General features: G+C 38.1%; 1 protein-coding gene across 1 annotated transcript in view; it reads left to right on the forward strand.

Annotated features, from left to right (window-relative positions):
* The first annotated feature begins 778 nt into the window (after window positions 1–778).
* parp8 (poly (ADP-ribose) polymerase family, member 8) overlaps window positions 779–18,647 on the forward strand; it is a 115,520-nt gene continuing 97,651 nt past the window's right edge. Inside the window, exons 1-2 of the mRNA XM_022664905.2 lie at window positions 779–1,421; window positions 8,737–8,791. Coding sequence (XP_022520626.2) covers window positions 1,331–1,421; window positions 8,737–8,791 — 146 coding nt within the window. The 5' untranslated portion in view covers window positions 779–1,330. The remainder of the gene's footprint in view (window positions 1,422–8,736; window positions 8,792–18,647) is intronic.

An 18,647-nucleotide genomic window follows, 5' to 3' on the forward strand; every position in this document is an offset into this window, starting at 1 on the left:
GGTTTGGTATAGTACTGTGCCGTATTGTACGGTTTGGTATCGTTTCATGCCATATTGTAGGGTTTGGTATCGTATCGTGCCATCTCGTACGCTTTGGTATCGCATCGTGCCGTATCGTACGGTTTGGTGTCGAATCGTGCCGTATCATACGGTTTTGTATCGTATCGTGCCGTATCAGACGGTTTGGTATTGTATCGTGCCATATCGTATGGTTTGGTATCGTATCGTGCCGTATCGTACGGTTTCATATCGTATTATACCATATCGTATGGTTTGGTATCGTATCGTGCCATATTGTATGGTTTGGTATCGTATCGTGCCATATCGTACACTTTGGTATCGCATCGTGCCGTATCGTACGGTTTGCTATCGTATTGAGCCATATCGTACAGTTTGGTATCGTATCATGCCATATCCTATGGTTTGGTATTATATCGTGCCGTATCGTACGGTTTGGTATCATATTGTGCCGTATCGTATGGTTTGGTATTGTATCGTGCCATATCGTACACTTTGGTATCGTATCGTGCCATATCGTATGATTTGGTATTGTATCATGCCGTATCGTATGGTTTGGTATCGCACTGTGTCGTATCATACGGTTTGGTATCGCATTGTGTCGTATCATACGGTTTGGTATCGCTTTGTGTGGTTTCATACGGTTTGGTATCGTATCGTGCCCTATCGTACGGTTAGGTACCGTATCGTGCCGTACCGGATCGTGGCGACGCCTAGTAGCGGATCATCCGCGCGGACGCGTGGGCAGAAAAACACGTCCATGACGTCACCTGGCTCGGTCTGACTGGGTTCGGCTCAGGTTTCCGCGGAGAGTCCGGCGTTTTTTTACAGCAAGACCCGTCCGTTTCCGCAGCCCCGGGTCCGAGCGGCGATGCTGGTTTCGGTTTAACGCCGCGCGCGCGCTCTGCTCTCGGAACCGCCATTGTTGGGCTCGGCGGAGTGATGAGGAGGAGGGCAGGACGGGGCTTCCGGTGTGAGCGCGCTGCTGCTGCTGCTGCCTTCCACAAACCAAAGCGGAGATACGAGCTTCTGCTGCTGCCGCTGCTGCTGCTGCCGCTGGCGGGGAATTTTCGAGGCTCCGTCCGCGTTTAGAGGAGATGGTGAGACGGTGGCGGTCCGAGTGACACACCGGGGACTGTTCAACACAGCGAGCCGAGGAGCCGCGGAGAGAGCCGGGGAGAGAGCCGGGGAGAGAGTCGGGGAGACGGCGAGCTGTGGCCGGGCGGAGAGGCGCGTCGTGTCTGGAGACGGAGGAGAGTTACTCCGGGGGAGAGCGGCGAGCAGCAGGGCCATTCCCGCGGGTTTCTATTTGATGGGGATGTGTTCAAGACAAGAGAGGATTCAGAGAGACATCGACATCGTGATTCAGAGGTGCAAGGCAGAGAAAGACTGCCTGTTCTTCGGTGAGTTTCCCCCCTGAACCCTGTTATTATTAACAATAATAATAATAATAATAATAATAATAATAATAATAATAATAATAATAATAATAATTATTATTATTATTATTATTATTATTATTATTATTATTATTATTAGTGGGAGCTGCTGTTTGCATTTTGTATAAGCTGCTGCTTCTTCACTACACACTCCCAATTACACACACACACAATACTAATAAACACAGCACCTGGCAGAGCTGCACGATATACAGAGTATCATAACAAAAACCTAAGCTATAGCTATAGCTTATATTATATATCATTAAATCATCTCCATCACTGTTCTTCACAAGTCAGTGATCCAACATGTCATGGAATTAGCTAATTTTGCAGCCTGTGTCTCCAGAATTGAAGTACAACAAACAATTTGGTGTAAACATACTCTTTCTCTCTTATGTCTAAAGGTTCATACAGTCACAGGCAAATGAGAACAGTGCTCTGTAAAAATCTGTCAAATTTACAATAAAAAACCCAGAATTTCACTGTTAATGGAATTTACACTGACAGATGTTTAAAAAAATTACAGTATGCTTTTTTTTGGCAATTGTGCATTTCTATTCAATAACTGTTTTGCAGGATAAGCCATATCAACTACGGCACTTATTGTTTTTAAATTGTTTTGTAATAAGTATGTTTTAACATGTCAGAACATGTCTAACTTTTGCTGTTATTTTCCGTTTGATTCCGTATTTACAGTCATATTTTTTTTACAGAAAATGAAAGCAAAGTAAGAATGTTGTCTGTTCTCACATTTTTATTAATACTGGAATAATGCTTATTTTTTTGTGTAAAAAATATTTGTTTTTATTATATATTTCATTGTTACACAGTTTTTTCAGTATAAACTTTTTTTTTTACTGCTGTGGTTTTACACTTTATTTGTATGAATGTTCCTGTTATTAAACAGCAAATAAGTAAAAAAAAAAATAAAATAAAAAACAGATACATATTTTGTGCAGCCATAGTCTATGTAAATATAGCATGTTGCAACAATGATACTAAAACAGTATAAATTGTGCAGCCCTAGTCAAGATATATATATTTAGCAGATGTTTACATTGCGATGATGATACTGAAGCAATCTGTATGGTGCAGCACTATTGTAAATGGCTAGGTTTTGTGTCAGCCGTTGCTCTTTACATCCAGGAAGAAGAAAAATATGGTGAAAAATAACAGTGAGAAAAAGGCAGACAGACTGAGCGATGTGAACAGTGTGAGGTGAGGGGTGGGCGGACAGTTAGCTAGCCTTCATCTCCTCTTATCATATATCTTTTGTCACATATGTTGATGTGTGTGTGTGAGTGTGTGTATGCTCTGCTCCACTACTAGAATAAGGGCCTAAAAATCCCTGTAGTAAAGCGGTTTCTTTCTCCTTTCTGTGGTGTTTAATATCTCCACAGTAAGCAGCATTAATATGCCTGTCGTGTAATTAGCCGGTGCTTGCTCAGCTATCAGAATGGGAAGCTCTTCTTTATATAAGGCAGATAAACACATACTGCTGCCCGTGTGTTATCCCAGGTAAAGCACACACACGAGCTCAGTGTATGCAGAGTGGTTGTGTAAATATTTATTAGCTATCAGTTTGCTCCCAGTATCCAATGTCAGTGGAAATCCCTCTTGATGTTGCCATGGAGACTACACTTGTTGAGAGGGACTTTTCATCGTGGTCCTGTTCCTGGTGAGATGTGCTCCAGGTTCAGGTTTTGTGGATATCTCATCACAGGCAGAGTTTTCCAGATAGATTTCTGATGTGTTTTGATAGAGGTGATACATGATATTGCCTCCTGATATAGCCTGTATTGTTAACAATACACTAACTGATGAAACATATATATATATATATATATATATATATATATATATATATATATATTTCACAATAATTACAATATCGACTTATCGTTCAATAAATGGACATGACCTCAATCATTTGAATAATCTTGATATCGTCCATTGTATTTGCACTTACATATATTGTGACTGTAAGCGTGATCAGGTAGTGCAGAAGCACAGAGAGACACAGACACAGGGAGTGAATGAACTCAAAACGTACCTTTATTAGGAAAAATGGCATCAACACCCAAAACAAACTTAAATAACCATAGTAATGGCACAGTGCGGCTCTAGTCACTTAACTTTTCTCTTAGGTTTGTGTTGCCTCAGCCTTCCACTCACCACCATCAGCGTATCTCTCGAGTGAAGGCTGAGGCAAAGCTGGTCCAATGCCAGCTGGGCCAGCTGGGACAGACTGGGGCTGCATGTCATGGTGTTGGGTGGACCCACAGTTCCCCTGCTTCTGCACTTACTGTAAATATGACTGTAAACTACTTTGGTTCAAGCTGGGAACAAGCTTGATTCAAGTTCCAAAATTAGGTGCATGAACAGAAATGGAAAGTTTATTGTCTTTAAAAGGGTGTAATTCCTTTGTTATGATATTATGTTATCATTATATTAGTGTGATTTAATGGTCTTAAAATGCCAACAATATCGTTTATCGCAATAATTTCTGGGACAGCATATTGTTTGCAAAACATTGTTATTGTGACAGGCCTAATATATATATAGCATATATACAGCTCTGGAAAAAATAAGAGACCACTTAAAAATGTAATATACTTAAAAGGAAGATGGATGATCACAACCATCAAGCCAAGCTGAACTGCTGGAATTTTTGCACCAGAGTGTCATAAAGGTATCCAAAAGCAGTGTGTAAGACTGGTGGAGAGGGACATGCCAATACATGCCAACCAGGGTTATTCCAGAGAAACTGATTCAGAAACTGGAGTGGTCTCTTCATTTTTTCCAGGGCTATGTATACACATATACACATATATGGGAACGCTTTGTAGTTGTATAAATAAAGACTGTATTCCACTTTCAACCTGTTTTCCAATGGTCAAGACCCCACAGGAACACCACAGAGCAAGGATTGTTTTTATGTTATACATCTCGGCAATGCTGTTACGTAGACATTCTGGTGTAACTAGTGGTGGTGTGTGTTGATCAAGTGATACGAGTAGACCAGACAGAGCAGTGCTGCTGGAGTTTTTAAACACTGTGTTCACTCACTGTCACTGTCCACTCTATTAGACATTCCTATCTATAGCTGCTCCACCTTGTAGATGTAGTAAAGTCAGAGACTGAAGCTCACAAGATGATGCCCACAGGACACTGCTCACAATTCTTAGTGCAGTAGTGACACTTGCTCATGTGTTTAAAAACTCCAGCAGCACTGCTGTGTCTGATACTCTTGTACCAGCACAACAAACTACTAACATACCATCACCATGTCAGTGTTAACAGCAGTGCTGAGAATAATAACCCACTATCCAAATAATATTACCTGCCCTAGGTGGTCCTGTGGGAGCAGAAACTAATACAGAACTACATTTTGTAATAATAGAAATACTAAATGCTTCTATATGTTTAGTTGAGGTGGAAAATTTGATAATTGGTGTAGAATAAAGGGGATGTTTAGTTGTGTCTGTAACACAACATGCCAGACGTCTCGGCATGGAGATGTTGAGGTTTCTCATGGTATCCTGCAACACTCTCATGCTGCCTGAAAATGCCTGCAGGATTTGCGGTAGGGCTGGATTGTTAATAGAGTGTCAAATAGCCTCCCACACATTTTCAATTGGGATACATCTAGTGATGTGGCTGTACATGGCATGATATCTGTGTCTTCAATGCAAGCTGTATGAGGACAAGCATTGGCCTGTTGGAACAGGGCACAAAGTAGATACCTATCACAATATTTTAACATGTTTTATATGCTGTAGTTTAAAGATTTATTCATTAAAATTTGACATTCATCTGGGAATCACAGAGCATCTCACGATACCAATATTCTCATGATACATTGGCAACAATAATGATGATATTATATATACTGTGATTCTGGGATATTTAATATATCACAAGACAATTCTCTAGGATATTTCATGGTGTTTGTATTACTGAAGTGCATGAAATACTCCTAAATAAACAAATGCCACAAATTATGTATTTATTGGTGTCAGTTTCACAGATTTTGATACCAATAATCTTCATGGAGTAATGAAACATTAAGTCACATTGAGGGAAGTTTTGATATTGGATGCCACGCATAGAGAATGTATTGCAAAGATATTGTTTATGCTTTTAATAAAAACGTGTCTCTACCCTGTACAGTATGCAGCAGGAAATAAACATGAAGGAGAGCTCAAACACTAACTGTATTAACTGAACAGCATGTGTCAAAGAAATTGCATTGTCCATTGTTTATTAAATTAATCAAATAATCGTTCACTAATTGTAATTGAGGTAAAATGTAAATAAATTGTGATATGGATTTATGTTTTATTGGTTATATATTATATTGTTTCAAGTACTACCAATATCCTACATATGCTCAAAGAAGTGAATGGCTTATTATTATAACAAAACTTACAGTAATAATAACATATGATTATATTGCCACTTCTAATGTGCTGCACTGAATCCAGTATATACAGGGTCACAAAGTCACAGGGCTTCCTTTTATTTCAGAAACTAAATATGGCGGCGTTTAAGATGGCTGCCATGATCCGGACATAGCCGCAAAAATAGGTCTCCTTTTACATTTTCTGCTGTGGTATTTAGATGTGTAATTTTTTCTTTCATTTTATTTCCCTTTCGTTTTGTTTCCCTTTCGTTTCTGAAAAAAATATCATGTGATTTTTGACTCACCCTGTTTATCCCCCCCTTGATCGTTATCACTGCTCTGAATATACTGTGGCTATCACCATCACATGGCTTTATTACAAAAAGAGCATTATTAGTCTGGATTGGGATATCTGCTTTATTCATTGTTTCTTCTAAAATTTTAAAATATTGTATTAGATTCTGCAGGATTGCTTGGGTAATTAGATTAAATTAATTAACAAAAGTGTTTGTGAGGTCAGGAAGTTGGAAGGATGATCATTGCCCCACCTTATCATCAACTTCCCACCTTATCCCAGAAGAACTGAATAGAGAGTCATCATTCCAGAGAACACAGTAATTCTTTTCTACATACTTCGTCAAGCTGTGTGTTCGTGTTTGTACATCTGTGTCTGGGTGCAACTGCTAAATGCGTTCAATAGAAGAGGTGTCCACAAACTTTCAGACTCAATTTATGCGTCCTGTGTATCAGGATTATATCTGGACAAGACCAAAACAAATAAAATCTATACAGTGTATCTGTACAATATAAATTTGCAAGTACACCAACTGGATTTTAGTCTCAGACTAACTGGAATCACATTTGATTACCAAGTGTAAATGCATGTGGTTATGATACAGTCCAGATTAAGTGACCAGGTGCAATCATGGTCATTGTATTTGTTTAAGGACCTTTTTCAGTACTGTATAGAATTTTATGCAGTAATGTGACTTTTTTTCCTTCTTTTTCATTTTCATCCAATGTTCTGGCGTTCTTGCTTGTACTCTTCCATAGTTGGTATCGTAATGCCACCACCTGTTTCTTAAGATTTCATCTTTTTGTAAGGGGTCCTGAATTTCTCTGTTTAGATATTTGCTACACAAGTAACTAGGCCTGTTACAATAGCTATATACGTTTGGTAATAAATAGTAATTAAATTAATTTTAATAAACTACAATTTAAAAAAACCCTGCCATTTCATAGTAAGAGTATCAGTTTTTAATGTAGGAAACTTGTATTCTCACTTTATAAAAAAGCCATTTTTTGTGAATAAGCAAAGTCCCTTCCTTTATCACTGCTTTCTGAGGTAGTAGCTAGTTGGTGAGCTGCACATTTTAAACTCTGTGTTAAAAGTAGCCTAAATATGTCTACATATTATCATTTTACTTATATTTTAGATACCTTACTCAAATAAAAAAATTTAGGAGGTTTCATTACTATTGTAGGTCTAAGGAAAAGGCTAACTAGCTAGTATAGCATAGCTAAGTATACCAGTAGGTATTAAAGTGAGTTAAGTTAGCTAGCTAGCTAGTTTCCAAGCTAATTTAAACTGTAGCTCAAGTTCAAGTATGCTGTTAACAGGCTGTTGGAATTGATAGTATTCAGTTTTTGCCAGATTTTTAAGCAATGAGCAGTTAGCTAGTTAACTTTTTAACCGCTGGGCAGTTAGCTAGTTAGCTTTTTAACCACAGTTATCTGGCTGAGCTGGATAGCTAGCTGAGATGTCTGGGGACCTTATTTCAGCTGTTAGAAGAGTAGCTAAAGTTCAGGTACACTGTGAAATTGTATACTTTTAAGTTTTTCAGGCATATGCAAGCCTAATTAATGTCACTGAAGTAAGTATTTTGGGTCTTTGATAGTCACAATCAAGTTAACAAGCAAGATATGCTTAGCTATGAGCTCACATTAAGCAGCCATTACTTCATTTAATTATATAAAAGAGTAAGAAATTGGTTATATCTACAGTATACATGTGCTTTATTTCATAATTAGCTGTCTAATACAACTTTATGCAGTGGATGTTGCAGTATACATGTATCAAATATGTATCAGTAATGGCTAGATATGTTTAGTCAAATAAATGAAAGAAATTATATTTGAAAAACCTCAGTGTTTTAGGGGAATTTCCAACCTATGTGGTTTTCCGTCTTTAGACAGAATTTATACATTCCTTTGCATGATTACATAGTACATGTTCTGTTTTTTAACAGAATTTCCTCATTTTGTGGTGTTCTGTTTTTAGAGCTTTATATTTACTAAGAAATTATATATTTTAAATAATGGGTCTGATTGTTAAATTAACAAAAATATTCTTAAAATTAAATAATGGTTGTGGTTGGAATTTTTGAGCTATGTGATATTCTGTTTTTACACAGTATTTTTTAAGTAAACTTACATAAAGATATATTTTGTTTATACAGACTGTATTGTAAATTGTAAAATATTTTTTTTTCAGGTAATAAAACTGCCAGTACCTTTTCCTATTCTACAGAAGGATTTTATAAAAATTTCTGTGTATATTATTGTACATTTTTGACCATTTAACGTCACTTAGAAAATGATAAAATAGTAGCATAATAATGCAATTGCACTAGCAATGGAATTTTATTAATAAAAATGTTAATAAATTGGAATAAAAAAAAAAGTCCAAATATACTAAACAAATCTTAAGGCTACAGATCGTTCACATTATTGGGCTAAAAAACAGTAATATTGAGGTTGGCAAAAAGTATTAAAGTATTGTCCATACATTGTGCGATAAGTCAGTGATAAAAAAATGATGGTGATGGACCTATTATTAACTTTTGTGTAATTTTTTCTTTTTTTTTTCAGATTTCCGATTCACCGACGCCACCTTCACGTTCACCTATTCAAAAGGCTCCAAAAGGTAAATCTATTAATAGTGACAGCAGCAGGCTGTTGTCCCTGTGGTACAGAGGTGCAGATCACGTGGTCAGAGGAAAGTGCTGACCACGTGATTTATCTTGAAATGCATCGGCCATCATTTCACACTGCAGCTGACATACATACATACACACGCTGTCTGTGGGCGTACGTGCGCCTGCCTGTTTTGCGTCGTGTGTTCTGTAGTGACTGTTATGATAATTTCTGCCTTCTGTATTTGAAATCCATTCATAAGTATCTGTTCTATATCTATAACTGTATCTCCTGATTGGAGAGTTTACACAGAACCACATTGTTTGCTCTCTGCCCAAAACATTCAGACACTGTACATATCTATATGCAAGTTTTTAGCCCCAGTTCACACTACACGACAATTCATGGTTGCATGCTAAACCACACCACTTTTATACTTTATTTTTACATTAATTAACCCACTTCTAATAGAGGTGCCCTATTTGTATGACACTGTTTAGTGTGCGGCTGGGACACAGCCCCTGTGTTCTGTGGGTGTGGCCATCTTGACATCGCCTTAAGGTAGAGAGGCAGTGTGAAGTAGAGTAAGGTAGATTGAGGTAGAGATAAATGTGATAATTAGGGGTGGGTGTTATGGCACGATATTTCAGGATATAATATCGTTCACGATATTGCAAAATGTTGGTGATATTTTTGCATACGATAAAATATGGCGTCCTTAGTAGTATCTGATTAGCTGCAGTCAAAAATGATTGACTGGTACACCACCCACCTACCCAACTCTGTTTGCTCCAGCCTGAAGCGTTACTTCCGTGAGTACCTGAGCCTGATCAGTGCCTGTGTGACTTTGCATGGAGAGGTGGCGTGTCTGTAGCACTGTAGCGGTTTTGTCTGTATATGTTACAGTGAAGCCAAAATGCTTCCATACATTATTTAAAGGATACAGGATGCTTTTCAGCTCCTTCTACTGTAGCAGCCATCACTGTTGCTGTTAACTTCCTGGAACATGCTTTGTTTATGCGCCAAATATTTTTAGCCTTTTAAACCTAAAGATTATCAGTTCACAGATCACTGGATCATGGATTATCCATGGTCCGTTATAACATACTTGTAGTCATCAATGCTCACATTTTTCTGTTCATCCTTTACTTTGGCCTGGATGTTAAGCAATGCATCCACTTGAAGGGCAATTCAGAGCCATAAGTCTCTGGGAACAACAAACATGGCGACAGTGAACGAGGCATTAGAAGAGACAGTGGAAGAGGCAGTGGAAGAGACAGTGGAAGAGGCAGTAGAGGAGGCAATGGAAAAGACAGTGGAAGAGACAGTGAAAGAGACAGTGGAAGAGGCAGTGAAGGAGGCAGTGGAAGAGTCAGTGGAAGAGGCAGTGGAGGAGGCATTGTAAGAGGCAGTGAAGGAGGCAGTGGAAGAGTCAGGGTAAGAGGCAGTGAAGGAGGCAGTGGAAGAGTCAGTGGAAGAGACAGTGGAAAGAGACAGTGGAAGAGACAGTGGAAGAGGCAGTGGAAAGAGACAGTGGAAGAGACAGTGGAAGAGGCAGTGGAGGAGGCATTGTAAGAGGCAGTGGATGAGGCAGTGGAAAAGGCAGTGGAAGAAACAGTGGAAGAAACAGTGGAAGAGGCAATGGAGGAGGCATTGTAAGAGGCAGTGGAGGAGGCAGTGGAAGAAACAGTGGAAGAGGCAGTGGAAGAGGCAATGGAGGAGGCATTGTAAGAGGCAGTGGAGGAGGCAGTGGAAAAGACAGTGGAAGAGGCAGTGGAATAGGCAGTGAAGGAGGCATTGTAAGAGGCAGTGGAGGAGGCAGTAGAGGAGGCAGTGGAAGAGACAGTGGAAGAAACAGTGGAAGAGGCAGTGGAGGAGGCAGTGGAAGAGGCAGTGGAGGAGGCAGTGGAAGAGACAGTGGAAGAGGCAGTGGAAGAGGCAGTGGAAGAGGCAATTGAGGAGGCATTGTAAGAGGCAGTGGAGGAGGCAGTGGAGGAGGCATTGTAAGAGGCAGTGGAAGAGGCAGTTCGAGGAGGTAGTGGAGGAGGCATTGTAAGAGGCAGTGGAGGAGGCAGTGGAAAAGGCAGTGGAAGAAACAGTGGAGCAGACAGTGGAAGAGGCAGTGGAAAAGGCAGTGGATAATTTTCTTACTATAAAATAGACTAAATAGGCAGTGGGGTACAAAGCATTAAACAGTAAAACAAAATTCCTTTGTAAGCTTATTTTGTACCGGAGATGCTTCTTCCTCATGTGCATATAGCAGTGTTAATGTGTGTCCGGTGGTACAGCTGTGTTTAGTCTGTATTAATATGCTTTCAGATACAGACCATATGAAAGCAGAACACAGACTGAAGGCTCTTTCTGCATCTGCATCTGTATCCATACTTAACATAGAGCAAAAATGAGCCTTTTGTTTGATGTGCATGCTGCTAAACATAGTTTGACCGAACACAATAGTAATGATGAGTGTGATTATAGTTCAGCAGGACAAAGAAAGACTATTAATTACTGTGGTGCATAAATCAGCAAATGATCACAGTGCAGGAATTACGTGCTGACAGGCAGGGCAGGTTAGTGCTGCTTTCCTTTTGTCAATCAGCCTGAAGAGACGAAATATTTTGACATGTAGTTATTAATGAGAATTAATTAATAAATAGCTAATCTCATAATAAATCTAAATAAAAAAACGTATTAAAATCTTTACTACATACTGCAGGAACCGGCTTTTTTTTACCTGTACAATTTAAAATACAGTGTTTTAATCAGACTGAAATAATTTTTTAGTGCCAACAGTGCCAAAAAAGAAATGATGTCATGAGCTTATCCACATACTCTGAGTGGATCAGCAGGCTAAGACCATATCTTGCAATATTGGGAGTGTAGAAAAATGTTGATATTTAATAATTTCATAATACACATATTATTTTGCAATACTGTATTGATTAACAAAACCACAGTATTGGTTTTGGATTATGTATTTAAATGTAGCGGTTAGAGGTTTATTATGTGTTGTGTTTACACCCTGTAACGGTAATGGTTCGTAACACATTTTTTGCTATAATGAACCCCGCCTACACAATGCGGGGAGGGGAACTGTGATGAAGTTGCCTGGGTACAGTTCAGAACAGCTTGAGACGGTTCTCACGCCAGGTCCCCCCGCAGCTAGGTGAGTAAGGAAGATGAGTGATGAAGACGAGGGTGGTGATGGGGTGGAGGTGGGTGCGAGGTCGAAAGTCACGTAGGTGAGCACCTGGAAGGTATATATATAGGACCAGGGGGAGGAGCTCGGGAAATTGAGGCGTGGTTCATATCCCAAAATTTTGTTAATTCTTAACAACACTCAAAAATGTTATAAATAAGCAGGGTACAATCATTTAAGAGTAAATAAATGGTTTTCTAAATCCCAAATTCACCAGAATATACTGAAATGAACACCAATATCTACGACTCAGTCATTGATAAATGCACAAAAAACCCACACACTAATGTGTTCCTCCAGTCTTTTACATTTTTCCAAAAGAATCTTCCAAAAAGAACTGGATAATTCTCACCACGTCTGGTTGAGATAGTCCTTAAAAACATCCACGATACAGGGTAATGTAGTGAAGGAGCGTAGAAATAATGCACCTTTTCTTTGGCCAAAAAGAAGAGGTAAACTTGTTGTTAATATTTGGAATAAGTTGACAGAGTGCAAAGAAGTGAAAAAAAAAGAACAAAACTTCAATATGTACAAACAAGTACCAAGAATTTTCTAACACAAAAATAATTAAACCACTTATGTTGAGTTTTGAACTTCGAGTTCCTTAAACAAAGGTTCATTGGTTAGAGGAATGAAGCAACAGCTTCCTCTGAACCTCCATTGTTACCACATGGCTTCTATCTTTGGCTGGGGTGAAAAAACAGTACTTCCCCCAAAGGTCAGGGTAGAAATTACAACTGTTACATGTTACTACTGTCAGAACCCCACCATATAGACGGCAGGGTTGTTCTTATTGTATAAATAATTAACTTTTATTTTACTCATGTTAGTATTTTGTCTGTCCCACTTCTTGTGCCAAACCCCAGCATCTAGTTTGAAGTGTGCACAATGATTTTGCGAGTAAATGAGTGTCCAAGGGGTTGAAATGTAAATTGGGACACTTACCATCACGTATATATGATACTTCTTTCTGTTTCTGAAGACTTTCAATTTAAGAGTCCATACATTAACTTCAGTCTCCATATAAAACGTGTTTCTTAATCCTGACCATGCGACCAACCCCTGCACTGCACAACATGTTTCTCAATTAAAGGAGGAATATAATAAAGTATCACTACTTTCTGTTGAGTGTCGTTTATAGAAAATGTATTGAAAATTTCACTTAATATATAGAACATGTGCTATATCATGATAAATATTGTTATTGGGATATTAAATGGCCTATATCAGAATATTTATTACACAGCCCTAGGTCAGAGAGACAAATAAAGTTATTCAAAAGCAGTGTGTAAGACTGGTGGAGGAGAACTTGCCAAGATGTGTGAAACCTGTGATTAAAAACCAGGGTTATTCCACCAAATATTGATTTCTGAACTCTTAAAACTTAATGAATATGAACTTGTTTTCATCGCATTATTTGAGGTCTGAAAGGTCTGCATTTTTTATTAAGTTATTTCAGCCAAAATCAGAGCATTATCAGATAAACTGATTCATAAACTATAGGTGGCCTCTTACTTTTTTCCATAGCTGTATATCTTTTGAAAACCCTCCCCTAGTGCCCTAAAATGACCTAATGTCATTTTAAAAAGTAGGGGTTTAATTGCTTCCTGCCATTTTTTTAACCTGTTAACGCTTCCATTTTCAGTGCAGTGGGTAAAAAAGCCCATTTTAATTTGTTTTTTTTTCTGAAAACAAACTCAACTGTATGAAAATGTCTTAGTCATAAACGTCTGTGCTGCACTGTAAATACAGCACAGCAGGAACAGATTGTAAAGAGCATGGAAACAAGAATGAAAAGTGGGTCTGACTCAGCCTGCATTACGTTGTTATCTTGGACATATCCAAGTGAATGGCATCGAGGGTTCATGGACCATTATTTGTTGGGAAAGCACCTCTTTTTTGGAGGCAACCAGGAAACGACCAAGAATTGGACTGCAGCCAGGTGGTTTCAGCTGCTCTGGATATTTTATTGTCTGCCTTGGTGAACAGGAGGATTATGTTTTCAGTTTTTTGTGATATTATCTGGTTGGGACAGCTGATCTGAACAGAAGTTCTATTCTGTATATCTAGATCACACTGTATCTGTTTCAGACTAGCCTGTGTGAAAAAGGATGTAGCATCTTGGGGTTTATGGGTTGGAGACATTTCCGCTTAGAGGAACCTGTGCTTTGTTGTTTTTCACGTAATAGAATTGTTGTGGGCAAGTATTTCCTTTCAATACGTTGCCCAGAAAACAAGGTGTGGTCTACAGCTGAACAGCATGCAGTCGATTCTTGTATGTTTCTCCAGTGGTCTGTGTGTGGACCAAATTGAAAACCTCTGGAATATAATTAAGAGAAAGAAGGATGATCTCAAGCCATCAAACCAAGTTGAACTGCTTGAATGTTTTCACAAGGAGTGCAATAAAGTTATCCAAAATCAGTGTGTAAGACTGGTGGAGGAGAACATGATGCCAAGATGCATAAAAACTGTAATTAAAACCAGAGTTATTCCATCAAATATTGATTTCTGAACTCTTAAAACTTTATTAATATGAACTTGTTTTTTTTTGCATTGTTTGAGGTCTGAAAGCTCTGCACCTTTTTTGTTATTTCTGCCATTTCTCTTTTTATTTGCAAATAAATGCTCTAAATGACAATATTTTTATTTGGAATTTGTGAGAAATGTTGTCCGTAGTTTATAAAATAAAACAACAATGTTCATTTTACTCAAACATATACATATGAATAGCGAAATCAGAGAAACTGATTCAGAAACTGAAGTGGTCTCTTAATTTTTCCAGAGCTGTATTATATGATATTTTCACACAAATATCAAAATATTTAAAGGTGCCAAAGAATTCCCTGTCCAATCTCTCTTCTTGGAATAACCTCGCCCCTTTAAGAAGGTACAGTAACCTTTGATGTCAGTAACAGCACAACCTTCATTCTGTTTTATTTTTAGGGGACTTAAGACACTTGCTACATATTAAGCAATTAATAACAGTTTTATAACATGTTTCTTCATCTTAAAGGCCACAATTTCTTGCCACTGTGTCGCCATAAAATTAGCATTTCTGTGGTGCTGCTCATAAGAGGTGTAGACCTGTTTTTCTCTGTAAAGCTGCTTTGTGACAACCTTTGTTGTAAAAAGCGCTATAGAAATAAAACTGAATTGAATTGAATAATAATTATTTTATTAAAATAAAAAAAATCATATTGTCTCCATACTAAACTAAGATTAAGTTTAAGCTGTCCATCCTGTTGTCTTAAAATATCAAGGTATTATTAAAAAAAACATTGTAATATATCTTTAAAAAAGAATGAGGTCATCATGAGTCATTCAACCACATTTTCATCAGATGCAGTTTTTCTAAAATGTCCAATTGTCTATAGTTTTCCATGACAGGTGAATTCCATGAAATGGTGATTTCTGAGTAGTCTAAGGTCTTCTATGTATGATGAACACTCATAAGAATGAACAATCTCAAGTCATTGTGTAATGGTTTTAATGGCCTAAAAGACACAGTATTTTGATAATGATCCTAATATTAACATTGTAATATTCTCCCCAAAGTCACGTAGCTATGATTACACGTTTATTTGGTCATTAGCCAAGTTTTTGGCTGTAATTTGTAGCCGCCGGTAGCCACAACAACTAGTGCAGTCAGTTCGTCTGCTCTGTTAAATTTGTGGGTTTCGCTTGAGGGCATTTGGATGAACTTGAAGGCTGCCTAAGCCATCGCGCACAAATGAGCTGTGTTCTAGTACTTCCATCCCCATAGTCATGCAAATTCCTCGATAAATATGCTAATTAAAATGGGGGGTGTCCAGGAATGCACTCTTCGCTCACTGGAGCAGCACCAGCGCCGATAAGAAAGTCTTGAGAAAAAGATTTATGCGTGCGGAGTTGGGGGGGGCTCTTATATTTCAATTAATTCTCTTTTAATTAGTGCAGCCCCTGGGCCTTGGCTGCATCCTCTCCAGGCCTACTGACTGATGGCCTTATTCAGAATAAGGCTTGAATTACTGCCAGTGGCTATGGTGGTGGTGTGTATGGTGGAGGAAGTCAGCTGTTGTGTGTTGAGCTTTGGTAAATATCTGTTTTATTATAGTGGTTTGTAAATCATATATTACATCAAATAAAGTGATCTGCGGATTCACATTTTTTTTTTGTTTTCTGTTTTACTGATTCCGATGCAAAACTTCCAAGAGCGATACGTTCTTATACAATGGCTTTTTATATGAATATTCATTTGTTTAACTGATTTAATATGATTATTTTTTCATTATTGTTGCTGTTGTGCTAAAAGTTGCATCATACGCCTGAAATAGAGCACACAGCATGTCCTATTATAAAAACAAAAAGTATACACAAATCCCAATTACTTTATTAAAACATATTATACCTGGGCTGCAAATGCACCAACAGTCTGTGAAAGATTCTGCTAAAAACAAGAATAAATACTTACACCACATGCTTTCTCAGGTTTGATGTGGAAGTTTTGAAAGCTGACAGCTCTGTCCGGCGGGACACATTTTGTATTGCATGAGGATGTTATTGCCTCGTTATTCCACGCGCAAGCATCCACAATTTTATTTTATTTTTTAATTCAGATAATTGTTTTTTTTTTACCAGCATTTTATTTTTTACTCAGTAATTGGGAGTTTTCCAATGTAGCTAAGTAAATTACTTGTGTCAAAATGTACTTGAGTAAAGGTAAAATTACCTATTTTAAAAACTACTTTACAAATTACAAATTACTCATAAAATCTACTTAATAACAGTAACTTGAGTAAATGTAATTCATTACTTTCCACCTCTGGGTGGGCGATATGGCCCGAAAATAATATCATGATATTTCATGGTGTTTTTGTGATAACAATACTCTTGGCGATATGACAAAACATTAAAAACTTAAAAAAAAATATTTCAAGAAGACACTACAGCAACAAAATACAAATTAAATGTTATTACTGCGTAATATACGATAAAGCACACCCCATACTCTCCTTCTCTTTTACTGTTTTATTTCTTCATTTTTCTAAATCAAAACTATGAAGCATACGCTATTATGAAGTAAACAAAAAAAAAGTGTTAATACAAGCTAAAAACATGTTTTATACTTTTGATTCTTCAAAGTAGCACCTTTTTCTTTGATGCCAACTGGTATCTGGAATGGTTCTCCATCTGTTTTAAGGTAGTTCTGGAGGTCCTGAGCTCTTGTTTACGGCTTTTCTTTCACTCTGTGCTCCAACTCGTGATGAACCACCAGGGTTGGGTGTTTTATGTCATGTGATTGTGAATGTGAAACACTTGTTTTGTCTACTACTACTGCCTAACTGCATGTGTGTTCCTGCCTAGTTTTAAAGTCTTTAATATTAAAATACAATCCAGTAAATAATGCAAATAAAGAGCAAACATTATTGAGAATATTTGTCCAAGCGTTTGACTGGTACTGTACTTCTCTGTAATCAAATTTTCAGAATTAACCTCTTGTACACTTGTGTAAAGTCTCTACAGGTATTGATTAATTAAGTTAACTATATCAAAGCCATATCTCCACCCTTTAGTGTGCTGGCTTTACTGTGCAACATTTTCAGACTAAAATATCTCCAAACAAACGACAGTTTACTCAACACAACTTCTAAGTTTCCCACAGGCTGGAGCTGCTGTAGTTAGCTTTGTTAGCTAGCTAACCCGTGATACTCTTCCAAACCTCTGCAGGTTATGATAAACTTGGAAAAACTGTTGATTGAGCCTTACCTCCAGCCCTCAGCACCATAGACTGTGTATAGCTGGACAGAGCATCATCTCTCAAAAGTGAAGCCACCACAGGTCGGGCGCCCCCTGCTGTTCGGTTTCAGAAAGCTGTGTAACCCCACCCATCCCCATAGGTTTCAATGGCAAAACAGAACAACTTTCAATCACGTTTTTTCTAAAATACTGTAATTCTACCTCCATTATTTAAATGCAACAGTTAGTGTAACCCCTGCTTATATTGTCAAATTTATATATCCCCACAGAATTCGTTTTTTAAAACATTATTCAGCTCTATTCAAAACAGGTGTGGTTATTGTAAAAGGGCTGGGTTACACCTAGCCGGGGTGGGACCATAGACTGTGTATAGCTCTGTGGAGGCAGCCCTCAGGGGCGGGTTTATTTAAATGAGTAGGCTGTCTCTCCACAGTCTTTCTCCCTCCTCTGGTCTCTACTGCGCAGACTCGGGTTTCAGGATCGCCAACATGGCGGAAGATTTTGGCTTCATTTTCATTGAATGAATGGGAACGGCGACACGGCGTCCATCTTTTTTACAGTCTCTGCTCAGCACACTGGCTTACTCACATTACACATTAGCAGTCCTGCTTTTTGGTGCTTCAACACAAAAATACAGTTCAAATAAAAATAACTTCTGTTATTTGATGCTGGGTCTGCTGTGGGTGAAGGATGTGGAACTAGAATCTGGTACAATCAGTGATGAGTCAAATGTTTTTTTGCTAGATTGCTTAAGGTTCAGCACAAGCTGCGGACTGGAATCTGGAACAGTGGAATTGGAGCAGCCTTGTTCGTCTGATATCCGATACGTTAATTACGTCGATATCAGACTCCGATGTTTTTGCATGAAAGCTGGTGGTTTAATAAGATCTCTTACATGTTCTTTACTTTTTAATGTCAAAACCAGCAATGT

Source organism: Astyanax mexicanus, chromosome 22 (genome assembly GCF_023375975.1).
Source record: "Astyanax mexicanus isolate ESR-SI-001 chromosome 22, AstMex3_surface, whole genome shotgun sequence".
NCBI lineage: Eukaryota > Metazoa > Chordata > Actinopteri > Characiformes > Acestrorhamphidae > Astyanax > Astyanax mexicanus.